General features: G+C 41.4%; 1 protein-coding gene across 1 annotated transcript in view; it reads left to right on the top strand.

The window, feature by feature from the left end:
* tinagl1 (tubulointerstitial nephritis antigen like 1) overlaps positions 1-21,441 on the top strand; it is a 42,205-nt gene that overhangs the window by 6,270 nt on the left and 14,494 nt on the right. The window contains exons 2-8 of the mRNA XM_008117904.3: positions 3,050-3,385; positions 7,262-7,325; positions 11,278-11,370; positions 13,241-13,355; positions 18,033-18,156; positions 19,500-19,650; positions 20,737-20,926. Coding sequence (XP_008116111.2) covers positions 3,082-3,385; positions 7,262-7,325; positions 11,278-11,370; positions 13,241-13,355; positions 18,033-18,156; positions 19,500-19,650; positions 20,737-20,926 — 1,041 coding nt within the window. The 5' untranslated portion in view covers positions 3,050-3,081. The remainder of the gene's footprint in view (positions 1-3,049; positions 3,386-7,261; positions 7,326-11,277; positions 11,371-13,240; positions 13,356-18,032; positions 18,157-19,499; positions 19,651-20,736; positions 20,927-21,441) is intronic.

Here is a 21,441-nt window from a genome sequence, read left to right as displayed (position 1 = left end):
GAGGAAAGCAGGATATTATTATTATTATTATTATTATTATTATTATTATATTTATTATTAATAATAATAATGATGTTTCCCCTGGGCTATTTTAAGCCATTCAATGTCTTTTAGCTCAACTCCCCTCGGAGGGCTGTGGCTAACTATTCAGTCCTCAGCTCTTCAGAGGAAGCGTGGTAAGACGTGTATGTTATATAAATAGACCTGGGATTGCATGTCACATTCTATGTCAAAACAGAACAGGTTGTGTGAACTGGTTGTACGATGATGACCTGTTCCTTCTGTCCCTTTCATTTTGACAGCCTGCTTTCAATCCGGGAGCGAGGTCAAGGCTGCCGGTTCCCCGTTTTTCTTTCTGTTTCCATTCCAACAGCAGCATAAACAGGAAAATGTCCTGAATTACATTCTTGGCAACTTTTTGCAGGCTAGGGAAGTCTGGGCTTGGAGGGAACATGATGCGGACAGATATATATCTCTGTTTTGGCTGCTGCGAGGAGAGATTTCTGGGTCAGCCGTACATGAAATAACCACCTGTGCTTGAAATGGGCTCTCCATCACGGAAACATGTAATGTGATGTTCAGATCTATGAGATTTCTGAAGAGCCCTCCTTGCCATACACTTTGACAAAAAAGGTTCAAAATCACATGCTTGAGACTTGGCACAACTACCAAAAATTTCATTGGGAATTTCCCAAAATTTCTCTTGTCCACCCTGAAGTATTTCTCCAACTTACATACAGTAGAGTCTCACTTATCCAAGCTAAACGGGCCGGCAGAAGCTTGGATAAGCGAATATCTTGGATAATAAAGATTAAGGAAAAGCCTATTAAACATCAAATTAGGTTATGATTTTACAAATTAAGCACCAAAACATCATGTTGTACAACAAATTTGACAGAAAAAGTAGTTCAATACGCAGTAATGTTATGTTGTAATTACTGTATTACAAATTTAGCACCAAAATATCATGATATATTGAAAACATTGACTAAAAAAATGGCTTGGCTAATCCAGATCTTGGATAAGCAAGGCTTAGATAAGTGAGACTCTACTGTATTCCCAACGAATGCTATCAGCTCTGGGAAACTGATGCTTTGTTTGATGTTTTTATGTTGATATAATTTATTTAATAGGTTATGCCTTATTTAATATTAGATGTTAGGTTATAAATTTGTTTTTATATGTTGGGTTATTACTTTTGCTATTATGTGTGTATTGATTTAGGCATTGAATGTTTGCCTTTTTTTGTGATTGGAATCGTCCCTGAATCCTTTTGAGGAGATAGGGCAGAATATAAATATAGATGATGATGATGATGATGATGATGATGGTTATGTTCAATTATTCTTGGTCATAGCTTTGGAAATAATAATAAATAATACATAACAATAAGGACTACAATTCCCAGGCTGGGTGATGATAGGAGTTCGGATCTAAAAGGAAATGTTTCCAAGCCAGGCTTTGGCGCAGCTGGCTAGTAACCAGCTGCAATAAATCACTACTGACCGAGAGTTCATGAGTTCGAAGCCGGGTTGGGTTAAGCCCCTGACCATTAATAGCCTGGCTTGCTGTTTACCTAAGCAGCCCGAAAGTCCGTTGCATCTATCAATTAGGAAATTTAGGTACACTTTATGTGAGAGGCTAATTTAACTAATTTACAACAACATAAAACTGCCAGCAGCGTGAGGAAAGGAATGAGGAAGTACTACCATCTAGGACTCGGTGTCACAAGTGGACATTGAAGCAGCAGCTCCCCCTGTGGCCAGAATCAAGCATACCCTCATGAAGCTGGAAATGTTAAAATTACCTCTCTGTGTGTGTCTCTATATTGTATGTTGTTTGTCTGATGGCATTGACTGTTTGCCATATATATATGTTCATTGTAATCCACCCTGAGTCCCCTTCGCGGTGAGAAGGGCAGAATATAAATACTGTAAATAAATAAATAAATAAGCCCAGTCTTGGTTATCCAGGCTGTTCCTAAAAGTGAGATTCCACCCAATAATTCTGCCTTTTCCCAACCCTTTCTAGAATATTTACATTCCAGAAGACAGAACATCAGGGATTGCATTTTGCAATTTTAATCCTTTTTTTTTTTTTGCTCTCGTCAGAACCTGCAGATTTCAAAAAACCAAAAGATCAGGTGAAAGGAGGTCCTGTTCTATGACATGATCGCTATCTTTTTTTGGTTCTTCTCCAGAACCTGCAGATTTCAGACAATTCAAAGATGAGATGAAAGAAGGTCCCATTCTGTAATTATGATTTCTATCCTTTTTTGGTTCTTCTCCAGAACCTGCAGTTTTCAGACAACTCAAAGATGTTTCCATTCATTTCCCCCCTGTTCTTCATATACATTTCAGAAGTCAGAACATCAGGAATTGCATCCTGCAGTTTTAATCCCATTTTTTTTTGCTTTTGCCAGAACCTGCAGATTTCAAAAAACTAAAAGATCAGATGAAAGAAGGTCCCATTCTGTGATTATGATTTCTATCCTTTTTTGGTTCTTCTCCAGAACCTGCAGTTTTCAGACAACTCAAAGATGTTTCCATTCATTTCCCCCCTGTTCTTCATATACATTTCAGAAGTCAGAACATCAGGAATTGCATCCTGCAGTTTTAATCCCATTTTTTTGCTTTTGCCAGAACCTGCAGATTTCAAAAAACTAAAAGATTAGATGAAAGAAGGTCCCATTCTGTGATTATGATCGCTATCTTTTTTTGGTTCTTCTCCAGAACCTGCAGATTTCAAAAAACTAAAAGATTAGATGAAAGAAGGTCCCATTCTGTGATTATGATCGCTATCTTTTTTTGGTTCTTCTCCAGAACCTGCAGATTTCAAAAAACTAAAAGATCAGATGAAAGAAGGTCCCATTCTGTGATTATGATTTCTATCCTTTTTTGGTTCTTCTCCAGAACCTGCAGTTTTCAGACAACTCAAAGATGTTTCCATTCATTTCCCCCCTGTTCTCCAAAACTTGCGGATTTCAGAATCCAGGATGAAAGGTGTCCCAGTCTGTAATTCCGACCTCTCTTTTCTTGTTCTTCTCCAGAACCTGAAGATCCCAGAAGGCCAGGAGACAGGATGAAGGCATTTTGGGCTCTGGTGGCCGTCCTGCTGTTGCCCAGTGAGGCCGTGGTGGCCCGGGCTCCTCGTACGCGGAGGGAGCTGGCCCCAGGGCTGCACGAACGTGGGATCCGGGATGCGGGGGGCTCCTACTGCCAGCGCCACGATGCCTGCTGCAGCGGGAGGGACGACGAGTGCACGGTGCCTTACCTCGACACCATTTGCTACTGCGATCTCTTCTGCAACCGCACCGTGTCCGACTGTTGCCCGGACTTCTGGGAGTACTGTTTGGGCATCGAGCCCCCCTTATCTGTGCAGAAAGGTGGGTCATAATTGGAAATTTTGTCCAGGCAGATTTGTATGGATCTAGAAATGACTCTGAATGAAAGGAATAGTTCATGGGATGGGTTGGGGTGAATAACATTATGTAACACAGATTTTGTTCCTGGGTAATAAACGTCATTTCCTAATTGGTTCTATCACAAAAATATAGGAAAAGTTTATTAAACTGCAAAAACTTTGTCATTGTGGGACATCTTGCAGCACATTTTGTTCTAGTTTTTCAACGAATATCTCATAGAGTCTCAAGCAATTCAACAGTTTGTGCCACAACAATGAAGTTTCCGGAGTATAACAACTACTTTCACAATAAGCACTGCACAATTAAACAGGAAATAACACTTTCAAACCAGGAACACAAAATTTTTCAAATTTTGTTACATAGTGTAATAGAATCCTAGGGTGCATCTGCACTGTTGAAATAATGTAGTTGATACCACTTTATCTGCCATGACGGAATGCTGTAGAAATTGGTGAGGTACCAGCATTCTTTGGCTTAGAAGGCTACAGTCCTTGTAAAACTACAACTCTCAGGATGCCACTGTTTTAACTCATGGCAGTGAAAGTGGTATCCCGTCCCCTTGATCAGGTTGTGTAAGTGTTATTTATTGCTATATACAGTAGAGTCTCACTTATCCAACATTCGCTTATCCAACATTCTGGATTATCCAACGCATTTTTGTAGTCAATGTTTTCAATACATCATGATATTTTGGTGCTAAATTTATAAATACAGTAATTACTACGTAGCATTACTGCCTATTGAACTACTTTTTCTGTCAAATTTGTTTTAAAACATGATGTTTTGGTGCTTAATTTGTAAAATCATAGCCTAATTTGATGTTTAATAGGCTTCTCCTTAATCTCTCCTTATTATCCAACATATTCGCTTATCCAACGTTCTGCCGGCCCGTTTATGTTGGATAAGTGAGACTCTACTGTATTACATTTATTTTACTCTATTTTTATTATTATTATTAATACATGTATTATTTCACTCTGATCTTATTATTATTATTACATTTATTATTTTACTCTATTTATTATTACATGTATTATTTCCCTTCTGGGGCCGGGCTGTGGTGCAGGCTGTTGAGCAACCAGCTGCAGCCAGCTGCAATGAATCACTCTGACCAGGAGGTCATGAGTTCGAGGCCCGCTCAGAGCCTCGTGTTTGTCTTGTCTTTGTTCTATGTTAAGGCATTGAATATTTGCCTTATAAGTATACAATGTGATCTTCCCTGAGTTCCCTTCAGGGTGAGAAGGGCGGAATATAAATACTGTAAATAAATAAATAAATAAAATAAATAATAATAATAATAATAATAATAATAATAATAATAATAATTACATGTATTATTTTCCTGTAATATTATTATTATTATTATTATTATTATTATTATTATTATTATTATTGCATGTATTATTTTACTCTATTATTATTAAAAGGATACATAAGCACATTTACATTGAAGAAGATGAGAATAATGATTGGATCAGAGTTGGACAGTCTTATCTTAAATTTGAGCTTTATGTAAATACAGTAGAGTCTCACTTATCCAACATAAACGGGCCGGCCAAAGAACATCTGGAGACCCCAGGTTGAGAACCACTGGTTTCGGTGGAATCTCTTCTCTTCATGACTTATCTTCATGGATTCCATAAACAAGTCCATGGTTGTGATAAAACTCCAGTACAGCGGAGGTTAGATGTATTACTTAATATATTGAGTGGTCAACATCCTACATCTGGAATCCATCTCCAAGGAACATCATCAGAAGGATTTTTCTTTTTCCTTCTATAAACATAAACTTTAGGAGTGTGAGGGTGTAATAGTGGTTTGAGTGTTGGACTATGACTCTATTTGTATTGATCCAAACAAAGTCCCCCAACTCTGGATATTTTCGCTTCTGCAGCAGCCGGCAATTCTTCTTGATTCCTTCCAAGAATTCTTATTTGGGACACAATGGCCGCCTTTCTTTTGGGGCCGCCATAGGAAGGGCGGGGGGAGATGCCTTCAGATTTTCCTATCACTGCCTTGTCTCTGCTTTAATGTGCTTACTTCCCGCCTTAATAGTTTAATTTGACAATAAGAAGAAACCACACCAGCTTGGGAGTCTGTTGGAATCAACATATTTTAGAGACACATAGGCTTTTGTGGAAAAATGCATTTTAGACATGCTCACTTGGGTGGCATATTTAATAATATTATCCAGATAGGAACTTGCTTTTTACTGGAAGAAGCTATTGACCCTTCCAGATCAGTTTCAGCATCATTGCTGTGTATCTTTAAGTCAATTTGGATTTAGGGTCTCCATAGTCATAGGTCTACAGTGGAGAATTAATAGTTTGGGGCACCATTATTGCCCTGGCTCAATGCTATTGAATGCTGGGATTTGTAGTTTGGTGAGGTACCTGCATTTTTAGGCAGAGAAAACTAAAGACCTTGAAAAACATCAGTTCCAATGATTCCATAGCATTGAGCCACGACAGTTAAATAATAATAATAATAGTAATACATCCGAAAATACATCACACAGTCCTAGACACTTGGGAAGTGTTCGACTTGTGATTTTGTGAAATGAAATCCAGCCTATCTATCTTGTTTGCTGTGCCATACAATAATAATAATAATAATATAATAATAATACATCTGAAAATACATCACAAAGTCCTAGACACTTGGGAAGTGTTTGACTTGTGATTTTGTGAAATGAAATCCAGCCTATCTATCTTGTTTGCTGTGTCATACAATAAAATAATAATAATAATAATAATAATAATAATAATAATAATAATAATAATCTGGCTGTGGCTCATGAATGGGACCCTGAAGGAGGAGACAGAAGGCCTGATCCTTGCAGCCCATGAGCAAGCCATCAGAACAAATGCAATTAAGGCCAAGATCGAAAAATCAGCTGATGACCCAAAATGCAGACTGTGCAAGGAAACCGACGATACCATGGATCGTATCCTCAGCTGCTGTAAGAAAATCGCACAGACAGACTACAAACAGAGGCACAACTATGTAGCCCAAATGATTCATTGGAACTTATGCCTCAAGTACCACCTGCCAGCAGCAAAGAACTGATGGGATCACAAACCTGCAAAAGTATTGGAGAACGAGCACGCAAAGATACTGTGGGACTTCCGAATTCAGACTGACAAAGTTCTGGAACACAACACACCAGTCATCACAGTTGTGGAAAAGAAAAAAGTTTGGATCATTGATGTTGCCAGGTGACAGTTGCATTGACGAGAAACAACAGGAAAAACTCAGCCGCTATCAGGACCTCAAGATTGAACTTCAAAGACTCTGGCAGAAACCAGCACATGTGGTCCCGGTGGTGATGGGCACACTGGGTGCCGTGCCAAAAGATCTCAGCTGGCATTTGGAAACAATAGACATTGACAAAATTACGATCTGCCAAGTGCAAAAGGCCACCCTGCTGGGATCTGCGCGCATCATCCGAAAATACATCACACAGTCCTAGACACTTGGGAAGTGTTCGACTTGTGATTTTGTGATACGAAATCCAGCATATCTTTCTTGTTTGCTGTGTCATAAAATAATAATGATGATGATGATGATAATAATAATAATAATAATAATAATAATAATAATAATAATAATAATAATTTCAACAGTGTAGTTCAAGCATGGGCAAACTTTGGCCCTCTGGGTATTTTGGACAGCAACTCCCACAATTCCCAACAGCCTACCAGCTGTTAGGAATTGTGGGAGTTGCAGTCCAAAACACCTGGAGGGCCAAAATTTCATAGACACCTTATACACCTAACATATAGGTAATTGCATATAGGCTTGGTTTCTCATCCCATTTTCTTCCTTCTTTCCCAGCCTGCATCCGCAATGGGTTCAAATTCCCAGCCGGAGCAACCTACAGAGACAACTGCAATCTATGGTAAGTGTTATTCTTCTCTCTTAAAATAGTTCTTTACTGAAGTCTCACTAACTAAGGGTGCATCTACACTGTAGAATTAATGCAGTTTGATGCCACTTGAACCTCCATGTCTCAATGCTTTGGAATTCTAGGATTTGTGGTTCATAACTCTTTGCCATAGAAAACTACATGCAAAACTACAACTTCTAGGATTCCATAGCATTGAGCCGTGGCAGTTAAAGTGGGATCAAACTGCATTAATTCTACACTGTAGATGCACCCTAGGAAACAGATATTCAATGAGTATGGAAGAGTTGCCAATACTAGGTGCTTTTTGGCTATATTTCAGAGGAAGGCAATACCAAAAACGACTTCCGAGTCTTCCTTTCCTAAAAACAGACCCTATAAAATGTATAGGGTTCCCATATGGAAGGCACATAGACACATAAATAAAAAGCCTGGTCCCTACTTCAGTAAGAGCCTTTCCAAGCTTAGGTAAAGGTAAAAATTTTCCCTTGATATTAAGTCAGGGAGTTGGTGCTCATCGCCATTTCTAAGCCGAAAAGCCGGTGTTGTCCATAGACACCTCCAAGGTCATGTGGCCGGCATGACTGCATGGAGCGCCGTTACCTTCCTGCCGGAGCGGTACCTATTGATCTACTCACATTTGCATGTTTTCGAACTGCTAGGTTGGCAAGCTTAGAAACACAATTTCTTTGGACCACAATAACTTAGTCAACCCTATACATTTTTTGTGAGCATTGTAACAACTGGAACAAATGTTATAAAATGTCTCATGTGCTGCTCTCTCCACTGAATTGTTCTTTCCAAGAGAAGTTCCTTTCTCCTCTATTCCTCATTAGAGGAGTTGCAAAGCGGTGGGAAAAAAGCAGAGGTCACATTCCTCCATGTCGAATTATTCTTATTATTATTCTTCTGGAGAAAGAGAATGAACTGCCTCTGTGCCCAGAGTTGTAAATGCAAACATCCATACCCTCTGGCAGAGTTGGCAAAATGTCCCAGTCCTTTTAACCCTTTCCGGTGAAAGCATGTCCTTTGGCTCCAGTTCTTTTCACTGGGTTTTTAAAACCCATTTGGAGACAGGTTGGAGCAGCAGAGAGATCAGGAGGAGAGTTTGAAAATGCTTTTTGAAAGTGTACGTTTGAAATAGATCTCATAGAATCCTAGACTTCGAAGAGACCACAAGGGCCAAGGATTTGTTCTGGATGGTTTTGATTTTGGAGCAATTGACTTCTCGAGTTATTTTAGGTGTTTTTAAAACTATGGTGCAATTCTTGTATCCATGAGACTGGTGCTCACAGTTTCACTTACGTCTCCGAAACAAATCTATCCTTTCTAGGCATTTTCTAGGTCTTTTGGGTCAGTTTCTGATGGACGTTATCATAAGGTTGCAATGAAGGAAATATAAATGTGCTTTCATTTGGAACCAAAGACATTTATCCTGCTATGGAAAAAATCTTAGGTCCATCCACAACACACAATTAGAGCGGTGTGGTTCCATGTGTTGTCGAAGTCTTTCATGGCCAGAATCACAGGGTTGTTTTGTGTTTTCCGGGCTGTATAGCCATGTTCCAGAAGCATTCTCTCCTGACGTTTCGCCCACATCTATGGCAGGCATCCCCAGAGGTTGTGAGGTTGAAGGGTGCATAATAGTAATATTATTTTATTGCAACGATGGGTACCTGTTCTCCATTGTTGGAGACCTCAAAACCTCTGAGGATGCCTGCCATAGATGTGGGCGAAACGTCAGGAGAGAATGCTTCTGGAACTTGGCCATACAGCCCGGAAAACACAGAACAACCCATTATTATTATTATTATTATTATTATTATTATTATTATTATTATTATCGAAAAGGCAGTTCAGGTTGTGCCAAACTGCAGTGTAGTTGCAGTCCTGGTTTCTTTTTGCTTCCAAAGAGAAAAGAGTTAAACGAATCGAGTCCCTGCTGATATTTTCTGCACCACGCAGCAGGTCCTGGCAGGATACCGGCTTTAATGGGGCAACGTGGAGGCTGCCAAGGTCCCTAAAAGGAGAAATCTTCAGGATGGGGAAGGAAAGGGGTGGAGACAGAAGGGAAAGGCATTTTTTTCCCCGGCCGAGGGAAAATACCAAGTGTTGTATGAAGTGCGGCTAATGTTGGAGCTGGCTCCGTGTCAGCCAGACGTTTTCTGAAGCTTGTGCTGAAAAAGGTTTTAGGTGGCAGCTTTTACAAGGAATGGATGCTAACCAGGTTTTATAGTTTGGCACCAATATATCATTCCTGGGTGCATCTATACTGTGGAATTGAAGCGGTTTGACATCACTTGAAGTGCCATGGCTCAATGCTATGGAGCAGAAGGGTCAAACTTGTGGCTAGCCAGATTTTTGGCACTATAACTCCCAGAAGTACTTGCCAGCTTGTCCAATGGCCAGGGATTCTGGGAGCTGAAGTCCAAAATACCCGGAGGGCCACATGTTTTACGCCACTGTTATGGAGTTAAGGATGTTGTAGTTTAGTGATGTTTCAGTGCTATTTGGCAGAGAAGAATGAAGACCTTCTAAAACTACAGCTCCCATGGCGCAGCGTGTTAAAGCACTGAGCTGCTGAACTTGCGGTCCGAAAGGTGGCAGGTTCAAATCCAGGGAGCGGAGTGAGTGTTAGCTCCAACTTCTGCCAACCTAGCAGTTCATAACCATGCAAATGTGAGTAGATCAATAGGTACCACTCCGGTGGGAATGTAACAGTGCTCCTTGCAGTCATGCTGGCCGCATGACCTTGGAGGTGTCTATGGACAACGCCGGCTCTTCGGCTTAGAAATGGAGATAGCACCAACCCCCAGAGTCGGACATGACTGGACTTAATGTCAGGGGAAATCTTTACCTTTACTAAAACATTCAAACTGCATTCATTCTACAGTGTAGACTTAGCTTTAGTGAAGAATGATACAGCACAGCCCTTGTATCCACTGTTTCATTTATCCACATTTGACACAATATGTCCCGAGCCATTTTCTGGGGTCTCCAATATGACTCTTATGGCATCCTTGGGCCAGAAGTCCTTCATTTCAATGAAGTTTGTAATTATCTGTAGTTTGTTCATCCACATGTAACAAAATATACCCTGGCTTTCTGGAACATGGCCATACAGCCCAGAAAACTCACAGCAACCCAGTGATTCTGGTCATGAAAAACTTCAACAACACATTAAAATGTACCCTCTCTAGGCAGGTTCAAATCCCAGGAGCGGAATGAGCGCTCACTGTTAGTTCCAGCTTCTGCCAACCTAGCAGTTCAAAAACATGCAAATGTGAGTAGATCAATAGGTACCGCTCCGGTGGGAATGTAATGGTGCTCCTTGCAGTCATGCCGGCCACATGACCTTGGAGGTATCTACGGACAAAGCTGGCTCTTCGGCTTAGAAATGGAGATGAGCACCAACCCCCAGAGTCCTTGCAGACCAAAAGGTCTCAGGTTCAAATCTGGGGAGCAGAGTGAGCGCCCGCTGTTAGCCCCAGTTTCTGCCAACCTAGCAGTTTGAAAACACGCAAATGTGAGTAGATCAATAGGTACCATTCTGGCGGGAAAGTAACGGCGCTCAATGCAGTCATGCCAGCCACCTGACCTTGTAGGTGTCTACGGACAACACCGGCTCTTCGACTTAGAAATGGAGATGAGCACCAACCCCCAGAGTCGGTCACAACTGGACTTAACATCAGAGAAAACCTTTACCTTTACCTTAGGCATTTTCTAGGTCTCTCAGTACAACTTTCTGATATTCTTTGATATGAAGTCCTTCATTTCAACAGTCCTTTGCTGCTATCCATAGTTTTGCATAGTCCTGTGAAGTTTGGGAATGTGTCTTCCAAGGATATGTGGGTTGTGCCATATCCACAATTTCCATCTGTAAGCATGACTCCTTTACTTGCTCATCTTTTGTGGCTTCCTATCTGATTTCTCATCCTCCTCTTAGCACGTGCCATGGAAATGGCCAATGGGTCTGCGAAGACCACGCTTGCCTCATCAACGGAGACATGATGGACGCCGTCAACAGAGGGAATTACGGGTAAGGACGCAGACTTCTTGGTATGACTTGTTTTGGCTGAGCGAAGACATGCAAAAAGAGATTTACGATTGGGTGACTTGTTCCAAATCATTCCATTTTCTGAGCTGAATGTGAAAGGGAAAGGGAGCTCACCTTATAATACGTACCCAGCATTTGACCCAAGATATTACTGCCTGGAATAGATCAATAAATGGCATTTGATAACCCCATTCCTTCTCTCCAACAGTCACCCAGTTATATTGAGACTTGAAATAGAAACTTTCAATCTTGGGATCTTATCTTCCTGTAGTAAAACTATTGTGAGCTGATGATTTCCAATTTCCAAGAAGCAATAAATAACTTCTGGATTTTAGTCTCCATTTTAATGAATTATCTAATTCAGGAGACCAGGGTTCAAATTATCATTTAGTTATGGAAACTCAAAGGGTGATTTTGGGTAAGTCACACTCTCTCAGCCTCAGAGGATAGCGATGAGAAACTTCCATACAAGACATCTAGGCAAGTCTGGCTCTACACTGCCATGGCAAATTACACTATGTAACTCAACTTTTGTTCCTGGTTTGTAAATATCATTTCCTAATCGGTTCTATCATAAAAACATGGAAAAAGTCTAGTAAACTGTTAAAACTTTGTGCAGAAAGGACATGCTGCAGCACATTTTGCTATAGTGTTTCAATCAATGTCTCATAGAGTCTCAACCAATTCAATATACAGTAGAGTCTCACTTATCCAACATAAACAGGCCGGCAGAATGTCGGATAAGTGAATATGTTGGATAATAAGGAGAGATTAAGGAAAAGCCTACTAAACATCATATTAGGTTATGATTTTACAAATTAAGCACTGAAACATCATATTATACAACAAATTTGACAGAAAGGTTGTTCAATACGCAGCAATGCTATGTAGTAATTACTATATTTACTAATTTAGCACCAAAATATCATGATGTTTTGAAAACATTGACTACAAAAATGTGTTGGATAATCCAGAACGTTGGATAAGCGAGTGTTGGATAAGTGAGACTCTACTGTACTTCCAAATATTTAACCTACTGATGCCTCAATTAATGTAATTTTATTGCTATCTATTTTTATTTCTGAAATTGCCCACCCTCGGCTTATACTGGAGTCAATGTTTTCCCAGTTTTTTTGGTGGTAAAATTAGGTGCCTTGGCTTATATTCAGGTCGGCTTATACTCGAGTATATACGGTACTTCCAAAGTAAAGACCACACAATTAAACAGAAAATAACACTTTCAAACCAGGAACATTTTTTTAAAAAAAATGTTACATAGTGTTGTATGGCAATGTAGATCCAGCCTAAGAAAAGCTCGGGCTGTGGCGCAGGCTGGAGAGCAGCTGCAATCAATCACTGCAATGAATCACTCTGACCAGGAGGTCATGAGTTCGAGGTTGGGCTCGGAGCCTATGTTTGTTTGTCTTTGTTCTATGTTAAAAGGCATTTAATGTTTGCCTATATGTGTAATGTGATCCGCCCTGAGTCCCCTTCGGGGTGAGAAGGGCGGAATATAAATGCTATAAATAAATAAATAAATAAATAAATAAATAAATAAAGAGAAAACCCTTTGCCTTAGGGTTGCCCATAGGTTGATAATGAAGTGAAGACACACAACAGACAAGTTGAAAAAGCAAGTCCTTAAGTCCTTGGGGTAAAATCATAAACATGTCTTAGAAGAAAGCAATAGAAAACCTTATTTGAATAGATCTTGCCAAGGTAACCATAGGATGAGGTTGTTCTGGGTTGGGGTCAACTTCAAAATGTGTAACAGCAACAAAACAATGAGGAATATATTTTCTTGGCTAAACAGAGCTCTCCTCTCAGTGGTTTCTCTTTCACCTTTCTGTAGCTGGAGAGCCTCCAACTACAGTCAGTTCTGGGGCATGACTCTGGACGAAGGCATCCAATATCGGCTCGGCACCATCAAGCCTCCCACCTCTGTCATGAATATGAATGAGCTCCAGGTAAGTTCTTCCAGAATTTGACTTGAGAGATGCCTCCCAAGCTCAAGATAATAATTGTCAAAAGTTCAGCCTCATCCAAACATGAATCTAGTTGTGTTGAATAAGAACAGAGCTTGGAAAGGTTATTTTAGGCATTCCTTCCACCTTCTGCATCCATGGATTCTGCATCCAACCATCCAAGGCTTCAAAATGTTTAGGTAAAGGTAAAGGTTTTCCCTTAAGTCCAGTCATGTCCGACTCTGGGGGTTGGTGCTCATCTCCATTTCTAAGCCAAAGAGCCAGCGTTGTCCGTAGACGCCTCCAAGGTCATTTGGCCGGCATGACTGCATGGAGAGCCATTTTCTTCCTGCCGGAGCGGTACCTATTTTTTTTTTAAAAAATACAGATTTTTTATTTTTTAAAACACAAAAATACATACCGTAGACATACAAAACATTTACAATTCCGACCACCAACACGAGGATTGTTTTCTTTTTACATATTCATTACTTTGTGAGACAATCTTTATATCTTTATCTTTATCCATTTCCATCCTATATATTAAATAAAATTTGTATCTTATTTCTTATGGGAGCGGTACCTATTGATCTTCTCACTTTTGCATGTTTTCGAACTGCTAGGTTTGCAAGCTTTGCACAATTGCAAAGCTAGGTTTGCACAATTTCTTTGGACCACAATAACTCAACCCTCTCAATTTTTGTGAGCATTTTATGCTGATGCTGAACCAGTGCCTGGCCGCTGTGGCGGACTGGATGAGGAGGAACAAGCTGAGGATCAATCCTGACAAGACAGAGGCCCTCCTGGTCAGTCGCTCGTCAGATCGGGGTATTGGGTGGCAACCTGTGCTGGACGGGGTTGCACTCCCCCTGAAATCACAGGTCCGCAGTTTGGGGGTCCTCCTGGATTCAGCGTTGACGCTTGAAGCGCAGGTGTCGGCGGTGGCCGGGAGGGCTTTCGCACAACTCAAACTTGTGCGCCAACTGCGACCATACCTCGTGAAGTCTGACTTGACCACGGTGGTCCATGCCCTAGTTACCTCTAGACTGGACTACTGTAATGCGCTCTACGTGGGGCTTCCCTTGAAGACGGCTCGGAAATTACAACTGGTCCAACGCTCGGCTGCCAGATTAATAACTGGGGCGAATTACAGGGAGAGATCTACTCCCCTGTTTAAGGAGCTCCACTGGCTTCCGTTCATTTTCCGATCTCAATTCAAGGTGCAGACCATCATATATAAAGCCCTAAACGGTTTGGGACCCACCTACCTTCGTGACCGTATCTCCTACCATAAACCTGCCCGATCTCTGCGATCGTCAGGGGAGGCCCTCCTGTCGCCACTGCCTTTATCCCAGACCCGCCTTGTAGGAACTAGGGAGAGGGCCTTTTCTGCTGTGGCCCCCCGTTTATGGAACTCATTGCCCATTGAAATCAGGCAAGCCCCCACTCTTTCAGACTTTAGGAAAGATCTAAAAACATGGCTCTTCCGATGTGCTTTCGGAGAGTAACTGTTACATGCTTTTGTTACGCCCCCATTATTTATCCTCTAGACTGTCTGTTATCTTTTCCTTAGTTCCCTGTGGTTTTATTCTTATCCTTTTTCTTATCCTTTTCTCACCCCGAGTTTTAACTGAGTGTCAGTGCGGCCTGCCCTGTTATACTGCTCTTTGGATTTTGTGTTCTACTGTATATGATTCTTTATTGTATTGTTGTAATTGTATTATGATATGTTGTTTTTATATTGTGTTATATTGTATTTTTCCCGGGCATGGCCCCATGTAAGCCGCCCCGAGTCCCCATTGGGGAGATGGTGGCGGGGTATAAATAAAGTTTTATTATTATTATTATTATTAACAACCGGAACAAATGTTATAAAATGTCTCATGTGCTGCTCTCTCCACTGTTACCTTCTTGCCAGAGCAGTACCTAATGATTTACTCACGTTTGCATGTTTTTGAGCTGTTAGGTTGGCAGAAGCTGGGGCCAACAGCGGGAGCTCACTCCGCTCCCTAGATTCGAACTGTTCACCCAATTTCAGCAGCTCAGCAGTTAAACCCACTGTGCCACGAGGGGCTCAAAATGTATTAAAATCCCAGCAAACCAAGCCTGATTTTGACATTTGCAAGTTGCACATCGTGCATTTCTTGTGCACCCTATTCTTTATGTTTGTGAATCCTATAGCTGGCATTGTATCTGTAAGCCGGCCCGAGTCCCTCTGGGGAGATGGTGGCGGGTTACAAAAATAAAATTATTATTATTATTATTATTATTATTATTATTATTATTATATATTATTGTAGTTACACACTTTGTATTTTGCATTGTAGCTGCCTTTTATGTATTGTGCAGTGTGCTATGGCACCTGAGCGTTGATATTTGTTGCACAACATTGCAAATCCATTGCAATATGACAATGTACCACAAAATGTGGATGTTTATGGTGCATTCAAGAAGGTTCGGTGACATGGGCTAGAAACTGGACATAACAGTGAAAGTTGAGATTCTTGGAGAGAATTCTCTCCGGTACCACTTTCTGGACTGATTCTGATCCCTTGGAAATATTTATAGAATAATATATACACAAGCATACAAACACACAGGCACTTTCCTCATTTGGAAAGCTGACCATTCATGATATGGAGAGGTTGTGGGAGAAGAGACGCATGGCTTTCCTATGAGAGGAGACGTGACTGTGTGGACTTTTGCAAGCAATTGTCAACTCAGCAGCCATCCTTTCTCTCTTTCTGGCCCTGTTGTTTTTTGCCTCTGCTGGGAACGTCGCAGGACTTCGGCGGCGTCAGCAAAAGCAGATCCGTCGCAAAAGCAGAGCATGGGCTGGGATGTCATCCGCCTCTCTCCAAAGCCAAAGGCCCCGTCTAAAGCAAACACAAGGTCAAAGGCAACTGGCGGCTGTCATTTCAAAGGAAGCAAGCCAAGAAGAGCCCAGTTTTAGAACAAGGAAAAGGAAGTGCATCCATTGGGGCCACCTCCATAGACTTGGAAAATGAAAGAAGTGGCCTTGTCTTGTCAGGATGGGAGAGAAAGGCTGTCAGGCAGCGGAAGAAGACTCTTGTTCCTTTCAAGTTGGAGCTATTGTTGGAGAGCTTGCTTTGGTTTTGCTTCCCGGGCTGGTTGGAGCTCAAGGTTGTGTAAACTGGGAAAGGAAGGTGCAGAAATGGAGGCTTTGTCAGACTTCTATTTGGGTGGAGATGAGAATCCAGCCCAAGTTTTGGTCTGAACTTCTAAGGTGTTTCAATTTTTTTTTCCCCGTGTCAGGAGCAACCTGAGTTGCTTCTGGAGTAAGAGAATTGGCCGTCTGCAAGGACGTTGCCCAGGGGACGCCCGGATGTTTTTGATGTTTTTATCATCCTTGTGGGAGGCTTCTCTCATGTCCCCGCATGGAGCTGGAGCTGATCCCCGGGTGGGATTCGAACCTGGCAGCCTTCAGGTCAGCAGCCCAACCTTCATGTCACGAGGCTTTTATCCCCTAGGCCACCGGAGGCTCCAGGTGCTTCAATAATAACTTAATACAGTAGAATCTCACTTATCCAAGCCTCGCTTATCCAAGCCTCTGGATAATCCAAGCCATTTTTTGTTGTCAATGTTTTCAATATATCATGATATTTTGGTGCTAAATTCGTAAATACAGTAATTACAACATAACATTACTACGTATTGAACTACTTTTTCTGTCAAATTTGTTGTATAACATGATGTTTTGGAGCTTAATTTGTAAAATTATAACTTAATTTGATGTTTAATAGGCTTTGCCTTAATCTCTCCTTATTATCCAAGATATTCGCTTATCCAAGCTTCTGCTGGCCCGTTTAGCTTGGATAAGTGAGACTCTACTGTAATAACTTTATTCTTATACCCAGCCCCATCTCCCCGAAGGGACTCAGGGCGGCTTACGTGGGGCCATGCCCGGACACAACAGCACAAAATCAAAACAAAAACAATAAGCAAATCAGCCAACAATAAAACATCAACATGAATAAAAACAGTCATAAACTACTTTAACTACTTCAGAACTAGGATTCAAAACTTTGGATAGCTGTTTGCCATGGCCTCTGGTGGCACAGTGTGTTAAAGCACTGAGTTGCTGAACTTGCAGACCAAAAGGTCCCAGGTTCAAATCCCGGGAGCGGAATGAGCACCCGCTGTTAGCCCCAGCTCCTGCCAACCTAGCTGTTCGAAAACATGCAAATCTGAGTAGATCAATAGGTACCGCTCCGGTGGGAAGGTAACGGCGCTCTGTGCAGTCATACCTATGGCCACGTGACCTTGGAGGTGTCTATGGACAATGCCGGCTCTTCGGCTTAGAAATGGAGATGAGCACCAACCCCCAGAGTCGGACACGACTGGACTTAACATCAGGGGAAACCTTTACCTTTACCTTGTCATGGCATGTAATTTTCTACCTCTCCATATCAAGAACATGATACAGTTTTAAAGCCAGATGGAGGTTCTTCAGCAGGGGATTGGGCTGGATAGACCTTGGAGCCTCTTCCAACTCTGTAGTACTGTGATTCTATGAAATGTTTCATCTAGTCTGACTGCAAAGAAAGGAACAACCCTCCAGTTTTGATTCCTGGTGCTAGCTTTCCTTGGAATCTTGGCATTTTGTGTATTGCTCTTTGACCGATAGGCTTCTTTTTTCATGTCCTCTGCTTTCTGTAGATGAACATGGATGAGAATGATGTGCTGCCGTCGTATTTCAATGCTGCTGACAAATGGTCTGGGATGATCCATGAACCACTTGACCAGGGCAACTGTGCCGGATCGTGGGCCTTTTCTACTGCAGGTAGTTAAGTTCACAAGTGGAAGAAATGCAACACTGAAAATATAGGACAGGAATAGGTTGTCTTTCTTTCTTTATGTGTTCAGGAATCTCATAACAATTCAGTTAGTCAGTTGAGACCAGGACTGCAAACACTGGATGGCAACCAGCCTTTAATAAATAAATTATTATTATTATTATTATTATTATTATTATTATTATTATTATTATTATTATTTTATGGCACAGCAAACAAGATAGATATGCTGGATTTCATATCACAAAATCGCAAGTTGAAAACTTCCCAAGTGTCTAGGACTGTGTGATGTATTTTCAGATGATGTGTGCAGATCCCAGTAGGGTGGCCTTTTGCAGTTGGCAGATCGTAATTTTGTCAATCTCTATTGTTTCCAAATGCCGGCTGAGGTCTTCTGGCACAGCACCCAGTGTGCTGATCACCACGGGGACCACCTGCACTGGTTTCTGCCAGAGTGTTTGAAGTTCAGTCTTGAGGTCCTGATAGCGGCTGAGTTTTTCCTGTTGTTTTTCGTCAATGCGACTGTCACCTGGGATGGCAACATCAATGATCCAAAGCTTTTTCTTTTCCACAACTGTGATGTCTGGTGTGTTGTGTTCCAGAACTTTGTCAGTCTGGATTCGGAAGTCCCACAGTATCTTTGTGTGCTCATTTTCCAATACTTATTATTATTATTATTATTATTATTATTATTATTATTATTGTATGACACAGCAAACAAGATAGATATGCTGGATTTCATTTCACAAAATCACAAGTCGAACACTTCCCAAGTGTCTAGGACTGTGTGATGTATTATTATTATTATTATTATTATTATTATTATTATTATTATTATTATTATTAGGTTGTAGGCATCTCTCTGTGTGAAGAGCAACAGATGACAACATCAGAAGGGGTGACACCAAAAAGGACTATATATAAATTTCAGGAATATATGATCTTAAAGTTAAAAAAAAATCTCTGAAATGTATTTTCATGGATAAACGGGGATTTGAACCCCAGTCCCCAGAATCCTAGTCCAACCCAATCACATTGACACTCCTAAAACTGATATAAAAATTGCAAGTGCCTTATAGACGTGGTGGAACCAGTGTCAGCAAAGGAGTGAATCCGTACCCATGAAGCGCTACCCAAGGTCCTGAATTGCTTGAATGCGATGGTTCAGCACCTTGGATAGCTCCTTTCAACTGATCTCAGGCCAAACATGGAAAGAGCTCAGCAACCAACTAAATGCCCAGCTCTTATTGAGAGTAAAATACCAGAAAGTGAAATTATTATTAGCATTGGTTTGCCAGGTGGCTAACTGTTTATGTCATCTCCTCCCCAGCGGTAGCTTCCGACCGAATCTCCATCCATTCCATGGGGCACATGACTCCTGCCTTATCTCCGCAGAACCTTCTTTCGTGCAACACTCGCCACCAGCAAGGCTGCAATGGTGGGCGCATTGACGGAGCCTGGTGGTTCTTGCGCCGGAGAGGGTGAGTTGACACACACAAAAAGTCCCAAATGGATGGAATCATCACTTGGCCAAAATGTGTGAGACAGGACAGGTCCGGTCAGAATTGTATTAATAGTGTTGACCCTCCACATTTCTTGGTGTAACTTTGGCAAGTTTTCATTATTCGCTGGTTCTCTTTGGGAAACTGTAGCTCATCCCATATGACTATAGGACCTAAAGAGTGAATAACACTATGTAACACGACTTTATTTCTTGGGCTATAAATGTCATATCCTAATTGGTTCTGGTTCTATCATAAAAACATGGTAAAAAGTTTATGCATTTACTACATTACATATCCCGCTCTTCTCTCCCCAAAGGGGACTCAGATTAAACTGTTAAAGTTGATTAAACTTTGATTTTGTGGGAGGGAAATCCTGCAGCACATTTTGCTATAGTTTTTCAATGAAGCCCAAAGATAAACCAGTGGGTTTTCTTGGTCAGAGTTTTCCTTTGCCTTCCTTTGAGAACTTAGTGACTTACCTAAGGTCACCAATGGATGACCATGGACAAATTTGGGCCTAGACCCCAGTCACCAGAATCCTAGTTCAACAAAAACACATTGGCTCTCCTAATGGTGGTTTAAATTTTCTGTTGGTGTTCGAAAACATGCAAATGTGAGTAGATCAATAGGTACTGCTCCGGCAGGAAGGTAATGATGCTCCATGCAGTCATGCCGGCCACATGACCTTGGAGGTGTCTACGGACAACGCCGGCTTTTCGGCTTAGAACTGGAGATGAGCACCAACCCCCAGAGTCAGACATGACTGGACTTAACGTCAGGGGAAACCTTTACCTATGGCAATAAAGTCCAAAAATAAAGCTACAGAGGAAGGCAAAAGAAAACTCCCTCTGAACAAGTCTTGTCAAGAAAACCCCATTGTTTGCCTTTGACTGTGGTTTTCTACTTGTGCCCCCCCCTCCCCAAAATACATCCAATGCCAGACCATGCACATATAGAAACGGGGCTCTTGGAAGTGAGCAAGGAAATCGCCAAGTCTCAAAATGACTTCTTTGAAAAATAACCATTTTCTGTTCTCTCTCTCCTTCCCGTTTGACCTTCCAGGGTGGTGACAGATGAATGCTACCCTTTCAGTAACCAGGAAACCAACCATTCCCCCAATGCGCCCGCTTGCATGATGCACAGCCGGTCCACCGGTCGGGGAAAGAGACAGGCCATCGCCCGATGCCCCAATCCACGATCCCATGCCAATGAGATCTACCAGTCCACTCCTGCATATCGCCTCTCCTCAAACGTGAGTTTGAGATACACTTTGCATATCTATCTATCTATCTATCTATCTATCTATCTATCTATCTATCTATCTATCTATCTATCTATCTATCTATCTATCCATCTATCCTTTATCTCACAGTGGTCCCCAACCTTTGGGCCTTCAGGTGTTTTGGACTTTAACTCCCAGAAATCCCAGCCACCTTATCAGCTGTTAGGAACTGTGGGAGCTGAAGTCCAAAACACCTGGAGGCCCAAAAGTTGGGAACCACTAATCTATTGTAATACACTGCAAACCTATCTAGCTGTCTTTTTGTCTGTCTATCATACATTTTGCCTATTTATTGATCTATCATCGTATCTACCTTATTGCTCGCCCTTAGTCTGAAGATTGAAGTACCAACTATACTGCTCCAGGGCACTGAACATGTTTTAATTGTTTTTAAATTGTTGTTGTATGCTTTTTCTCAATATATTTATTGCTGTGTTTGGATTTTTTTTACTGTTGTATTTTTATATTGTTTGGGCATGGTCCCT

This window comes from Anolis carolinensis, unplaced genomic scaffold, assembly GCF_035594765.1.
Source record: "Anolis carolinensis isolate JA03-04 unplaced genomic scaffold, rAnoCar3.1.pri scaffold_10, whole genome shotgun sequence".
NCBI lineage: Eukaryota > Metazoa > Chordata > Lepidosauria > Squamata > Dactyloidae > Anolis > Anolis carolinensis.
This window is presented reverse-complemented; position numbering and strand designations above follow the sequence as displayed.